This window comes from Halyomorpha halys, unplaced genomic scaffold, assembly GCF_000696795.3.
Source record: "Halyomorpha halys isolate HHAL.00 unplaced genomic scaffold, Hhal_1.1 Scaffold343.1, whole genome shotgun sequence".
NCBI classification, from domain to species: Eukaryota; Metazoa; Arthropoda; class Insecta; order Hemiptera; family Pentatomidae; genus Halyomorpha; species Halyomorpha halys.
Window position 1 is genome coordinate 1,069,283 of NW_027109758.1, and position 7,360 is coordinate 1,076,642.

The following is a 7,360-nucleotide window of genomic DNA, read 5'->3' on the forward strand; positions in this document are numbered from 1 at the left end:
AAGCTGACTGAGAAGAATGGCGAACTCAGTGTTCACATCGAATGCTCTCTCATACTAACTTTGGTAGTGAATATGTTTGGGAAAATGGAATGGAGTAACTCTAAAATTTTTGTTCTGTGCCATGGTGAGCCAAATATTTGGTATCAAATTAAAACGAAGTATCCACTTAAAACATCCAAAAGAAAAAATCAATGACAACAAAAATACCGTGTAGTTTGAACTCACAGATTGAAAAGTTGAAGATGAAAGCATTTCATCTACGAACTAACATGCGTCTAAAATTCGAAACCTGAAACTGCAAGGGACCACTTGGAACACAAGTATGAACATTAAATTTCTCACCTTGCTTAGAGAATCAATTACTAATTTAGTTGAGTGACAAGGAGAAACAAGAGCTCAATAAATGTGAAATCGTAGGCAATAATGGTTGTGATTAGTCCAACAATATGGGAAGAATAAATGTATGCCACTGCTGCAAATAAAATTCTTTATTTATTATATGATTCTTATGATACATTTTTATGGATGGTTATAAACCTAAAACAATATTGGTAATATTAGATCCTAATGTAGACCTTCTGTTTCTATTTCTCTTGAACTGGCCATTTCTGGGTTTAGGTTACCAACCCATTCTAGCCATAGTGGGAATGTCCAAATTTATTCCCTAGGTCCACCACAAAATAAATGTCTATCTGCCCATGTGGAATTAGAGCCTCTGATGCATCTAACCCTGCCCACTGGCCAACACAACTTGTAGAATAATCCTGTGAATGGGTTTTTTCTAAACTTTTAATACAGTGGTCCTTCCAAAGATTGAGTACAGTCATTTGACTGCTCTGGAATGTTTAGCATCAATTATTTACAAGAGAGCAATACTCACCCACTTCCTACATGTTAAAAGATGGACCAATCAGTTCATTCACATCAAATAGATTTTATCCGGAAATACTTCTAAATAAAATAAAATAAATCAACCTCATAACTTCAATTTGTTTCTCTCTTATGTGGAAATCACTTAGTATATACATACTAAGAGCTTATTATATGTATATATACATATAATAATCTCTCATATCTGGTGGTAATGTTATTCAATATGGTGTATGACAGGGTACGAAAACATTTGATTTTATACTGTTAAAAGTTATCTTAAAGAAGTTGGTCCAATGACCGTTTTCCATTGAACTCAGCCACTCATGTCTAACCTGGCTAAGTATACATTAGCAAATGTTTGTCTCCACATCTGATACCATACACCACCCACACTACTTGTCCAATACCCATTGTGGAACCAAGCAGAATAAAAGCGAGGCTAACACCTTCAATGTGTTAGCCAATACTTATAGATCATCAAATTTTTATAACAATTTTTACACAGTCGATGCCACAGTTTTGGGTAAGTGACCATGGAACCCTGAAACCAGCTTGCAGCTTGGATTTTTTTCCAATTCACAACTTGTAGTTCTGTGGTGTCTTAATTTTTCCTGTCTTCAATCAGTTTCAGGTTTCCATGATCACTTAACCAGAACTATGGCATTGATGCAGTAATGGTTATGTGTAGAGAAAACCAGCTGGGCAGCTTCAAGCAACATACTTCCTACACTCAGGTCCCTATGGATTTCTTTTCTTTTCTTTTTTTTTTTTTTGTCTTTCTCCTCCATGCTTAGTTGCAATTCTAATTCACTCAAGTTATCAACTAAGACTATCTTTTAAATCTGTTAATACTGCTTTTTTAAATCAACCTAAATCATTTTCTATAATGGAACCCCTGTGAGTCAAAAGCTCACATTATAGGTTAGACACTAAAATACAATAATCCTGGTAAGTGTGTTCTTCGATTGGGAGGAATAATTATACTTATTCTGTGTGAAATTTATAATATAAAATATGTACAACAGTTTAATTAAATATATATTTGATTTTTATACCTCTTTAGACCAGCACATAAATACAAATTTGTGAAAAGGCTTCTTTCATTTAAAGACTTAAAAAAAAACAACTATCAAATATCGATCACAAATTACAAAAATCAATAACAAATAATAAAATTAATTTAAGTACTCAACTAAGTAAAAGCTCAAGTGATATTTACAATTATATTTTAAATAATTAAAAGTAACAGTCTAAAATATACACATAAAAGGAATATTTTGATCAACCAAACAATGATCAAAACCTTACAAATAAAATATTCAAATCTAAATTATTTTTCTATCAGAGGAAGATCATTTATTTCTCCTAACTCAGTGCAAGTTTCTTCATCCATTATATAGCTAATGACGAACTTCAGACTTATTGGTATCTAAAAAAAAATAAAATAAAAATAATAGCGGTTTATAATACATATTCACTAAATATTTCAATATGTTAAAATGCATCACATCTTTATGCAAAAATGTATAGGAACTTATTATCGAAAAATCAGGGGAAAAAACATTTTATAAAAAAAAATTAATAAAAACATTTTAACAGATACAAATTTCTTTTTTCTTTCAATCTGAAAACATGTCATCTTAACTATTTTTCTTAATTACCTCTTACTTAAATTAAATAAGTACTACAAAATAGATACTAAGTTAACACAGAATACGAACCTTATTTGGGGAAGCTATTAGCATGATCTGAGTGATTGCGGATGGTGGTAAGAATGGATTATGAGCTGGAAGTGTAGTACTAGAAGGCTGCAATAATCTTAATCTGCAACACTAAATTTCCATGGGAATTCATTATATAGATATAAAAGCATTACATATAATTTCTTTGAAACACTTTCAAACGTGTTAAATTATTCATTATGTGATATTAGACTAACCATTCATCAAAAAAGTGTACCCCCTTACCAAGAACTGGACCAATGATCCTTAATGGTTTGCGGTATTAAAGCTAAATGAAATTAATGATTTCTTACATTCTATATAAATAATTTCTACAAAAGCATAAAGAGGTTTCACAAAAGCAAATAATGTAAACAATGTTTTTAAGTAAAAAAAAACAACTAATAAAGCTAACTTTGATTGAATATATAATTTTTTGATAAAAACATTCAAATAAAGATTAATAATTAATAACAGAAAAAAGACCTACTTTTGGTACAACTGGTTGAAATAAGTAGTTGGTAAGTGGAGATTCATTTTTGCTACTGGTTGTAACCACATAAATAGAAACATCATCTCTTGGTCTATTTTTGGCTAAAAATATTGCAACACTAACACCATTTCTCTCTTCAAGGGCAGTAAATGGAGGAATGGCGCCTATAACAAAAAGTAAATTATTAGCCATGATAATGAAAGAAAGTACCAATATGCTCCATGCTACTAGTATATATAAAAGCACATATTTGATATATTATTTATTTTATTTTGTTGACAGGAAGATTTCTGCACATCATATCTTTACTTTCTAGATACTCTTTGACTAATCTAAAATACAAATACACACCACAAATGTATCTGCTTTTTTTTTTTTTTTTTATAAGACCAACTTCCTCATCATTTCTGACATGACCAGCCTATTTTAATGCCATGATGGGGGGTCAAGTTTTCATTTCGTAAGCCCACCCAGGAAATAAATTCGACCCCCCAGGCCAGATTTGAACTTGCGCTGCTACAGTTTCCAAATAGCAGAGACCAGCACCTCTGCTCCCTGAGCTACAGATGGCAAAATCTATCTGCCTGTACAAATGAATAATTTAATAATTTGCACACTCAAGTAGCATATAAAATTCATACTCACTAGGTTTTACATTGTACAAAGTAACATTAATATCCCCCAAAGGTAGCACTTGTACTTCTGTATCCGCTTTAAGGCGATCATTGGGTACGGAATCGCTTGCTACACTGGTGTCTGGTTTCTTACTATCGTCCTTACTCACAAGAGGAGGAGCATCATCAAGAAGCAAGGGTTGTGGAGAGGCATCGAGAAGATCATTTTCAATCAAGAGATCGCTACTTCCACTACTAATACTTATATTGTTAGTCTTGCTCTCTATTGTTAGTAAACTCATATCATTTAGGGTCACCTTGGCAGGTCTGCAAAAAAACAAAAACCATCCATGGAAAAAACCAGAACCAAGGAGTATTTCAAATGAAATATTTAAAAATATTTTTTTTATTTTCCATTTTAAGAAGTAAAATATAAAATATATTATTAGTAAATACACTTTCTTTCGAAAATACAAAAAATATATTTGTATATTCCTTCTAAAATACAAACATTTAGTTTATTTTATTTTTAAAAACACAAAATAAATAACAAAAGCAAAACTATTTGAGACATAAATATTTATATATAAAATTCTCCTATTATTTTGTGTTAGAAATAATTTTTATGCCAACTAATAGAATATTCAGTTATTCAAATAATAAATAAAACACTTCATGTCCAGGAATGATATATCGAACCATTTAAAAAATATATTAATATTTTTACCCGATAATATTTTTCCAATAAATCGAAAGATCGATATTAAAATTGGACAATTGAAAACCGATATTTAAAAATAAAAAAATAAATAAAAAGTGTGGTACTAGCAAACGAGACAAGGCATAGAGGCAGGAAATTCATATTTAAAAAATATAAAATTTTTAAAACATAATATATTCAAAAATATACAAACAGAAAAATTTAATAAAAATTATCAATATTTATCTAATACCCCCTCTCAACAGTGATTCCAATATTGATAATATAAATTTCAACATAGGTATTATAACTGTTTCTAATATAATATAATATAGAATTATGGGCCTGATATATCAAAATATTAATATTTTTTCTTGATATATCTTATTACTATTTCAATATGTTTGAAAACTATCCATACAATATGTTATGTGATGGTTTTTTTTCTAATATTAACATCCCTAATTGAATATGAAGCCATTCACATAATTAATTAATTATGAATTCAGAAAAAAAAAATTGTAATTCTCAATCTTTATTTTTGTGTATTTCTTTCTTATAGCATTTAACAATTAAATTGTATAATTTTATAAAGATTAACTCATTATTATGAACAACAATCAATTATTATTCTTTTTTAAGTTGATTTTTAACTTAATCATTTTATTTATTCCTGTATTTTACAAAACAATCAGCAAATGTGATGTCATAATGATTAATAACATAAGGCCAGGGAGGGCCAGCAGAGTTGAGCAAGAATTAGGTATAGTTGAAACTAATAGCTACAATGGTCATTGTTACGACATTTATTTATCAATGATTCATTCATAAATAAGGGTCATATTCATAGCAATTTTAGTACTTAGTTTTAACTACAGCTAAATTTTGCCCATCTCTTACCTACACCTAACAGTTTGTTTTATGAATTTTTCCTTATTTAAACTTAATTATTTACTGAAATAGATGTAAATAGCAATATCATTATCATGTAACTGCCTGTAAACGGATATGTTAAATGTTGAAAATGAACTGATGTTATTACTTCAAATCTGCACTTAGCCTGGGAAATTACTGATAGGAGATAACTGGAATGGATAATACAATTTGGTAACCATATCTTATGTACATACTATTTATGTTCATCTTTTTCATGCCATTGCCAGGTTATAACACAACAGTTAAAACACGGAGCTTTGGGATCCATGCTTATAAAAATTTAAGGAAACAAAAGAAATGAGGACAAAAGGATGGCTGAGATGGGAAAATGATAGTTGCACACTCATACATACTTTTTTTGGGTATTTCTGGCGATTGAAGATAAACTTTCCTGGAGGAGAGATTTGCCCAGCAGATCAAGATCTTCCAAACCTTTTGATTTAGAATTTTCTATCTCAGTTGAAAAAGAAGCTGTAAAAATGGTAATCATTTGATATAACAGTTATAATAAGAATTCAAGAGATATTTTAAAAAAGTAATGGTTATTATCAAGAAAATCATTTAGAAAAATCTGCTGTGAAAGAAATGTTATGAAAAAGGAAAAGAAAAATATTTAAGTAAAGCACTTTAAACACAACTGGAATGTCTATACACAAATAAACTTTGAACTATGGTTTGGAAAAACTAGAAGCACTAGAAAAAAAAAGGTCATTTGAAGAATCTTAGATCCAATAAAAGCAATGAATATGAAATATATAATTTAAGAAGAAAAAATATATATAACAGAACAAAGAAAATATTAAAAATGAGAAAGAGATTGCTATTTCTCAGACATAGCTAGAGGATGAATGAAAACAGACATTCAAGTACCTTCAGAAGAAAAAATTAAAAAATACTTCTTATATTTAATTAAATTATTACAAGGAAAAAAATATACCTTTGGCACAAAAGTATTTTGAATAAATATGACTCAATTGATTGAATTTTAAGATATGAGGACCACCTCCTAATTGATTTATATAGTCAACAATCTAAAAGTATAAACAAGTACAAAAGTAGAATACATAGCTTTCTTCAGCTTGGTGACAGAGGATATCAAAAGAGCCTTTACATACTAACATAACAAACTTCAGGCATTTTGTACAATTTTCCAATAATATCACAAAAGAAATATTGGAATTTTTGCACTTGTTAATAAAGTTACTTCTGTCATAATTTCAAGGAATCAATAAACATGGTTGCTAATAACCAACTTGAGGGCAGATTGGGAAGATCATTCATTTAACTCTACTTTCGTCATGATAAATGTATTATTTTCAGCTGACAATGCATCAGTTTTAACATAAATCAGTTTACTGATGAGTAGTTTATTTCATCTTAAGATAAATACATTAGCATGACAGTAAATAAATCTGAAAATGTAGCTATAGCAATATATGAAATTTCTCAAAATCTGAAAGTTATGTGGTTAACAAAAGTGCCTAGAATGTACAGGAAACAATGCAATGAATTTTTTTTGTTCTTAATCCTACTTTGATTATTTTCCATGAAAAATATCACAAAAAACAAGGTAATTATCTTTTCTTCTCTAACTATATATTGAATTAATGGGGAAAAAAAATTAATCATAGATTTTTACCGAGGAAACTCAAAGCAGAAGAAAGTTAACATTTCGTTTTGTAAATAAGCCAAAATAAATGTGTTTTGTCATTGACTTATTATTCATAATCCCTACAGAACAAACCAGAAATAATGATAACATAAAAAACAAAAACATATACTTTAAGTATGACATATAAAGGTAATAATTACATGTATTTGATTTCACTAACGCAGGTAGGACTAGAACATTGGATGGAATAGGTGGTGGAGACCCAAAAATGTCATCCAGAAGGTTATTTTGATTTGATAAAGAACTGGAATCACCATTAGCTGTTGCAGGAGACTTAGCACCTTCTGTCAGCTCCAACCCTGAAAAATAAAAATGTGTATGTATATATATGTATATATATATATATATATA

The 7,360-nt window shown here is 29.2% G+C and overlaps 1 protein-coding gene across 1 annotated transcript in view; it reads right to left on the reverse strand.

Annotated features, from left to right (window-relative positions):
* Positions 1 to 1,894: 1,894 nt before the first annotated feature.
* Gga (ADP-ribosylation factor-binding protein Gga) overlaps positions 1,895 to 7,360 on the reverse strand; it is a 10,229-nt gene continuing 4,763 nt past the window's right edge. Inside the window, exons 8-13 of the mRNA XM_014421856.3 lie at positions 7,150 to 7,308; positions 5,691 to 5,808; positions 3,733 to 4,028; positions 3,085 to 3,251; positions 2,595 to 2,705; positions 1,895 to 2,302 (exon numbers count right to left, since the gene is read on the reverse strand). Coding sequence (XP_014277342.1) covers positions 2,204 to 2,302; positions 2,595 to 2,705; positions 3,085 to 3,251; positions 3,733 to 4,028; positions 5,691 to 5,808; positions 7,150 to 7,308 — 950 coding nt within the window. The 3' untranslated portion in view covers positions 1,895 to 2,203. The remainder of the gene's footprint in view (positions 2,303 to 2,594; positions 2,706 to 3,084; positions 3,252 to 3,732; positions 4,029 to 5,690; positions 5,809 to 7,149; positions 7,309 to 7,360) is intronic.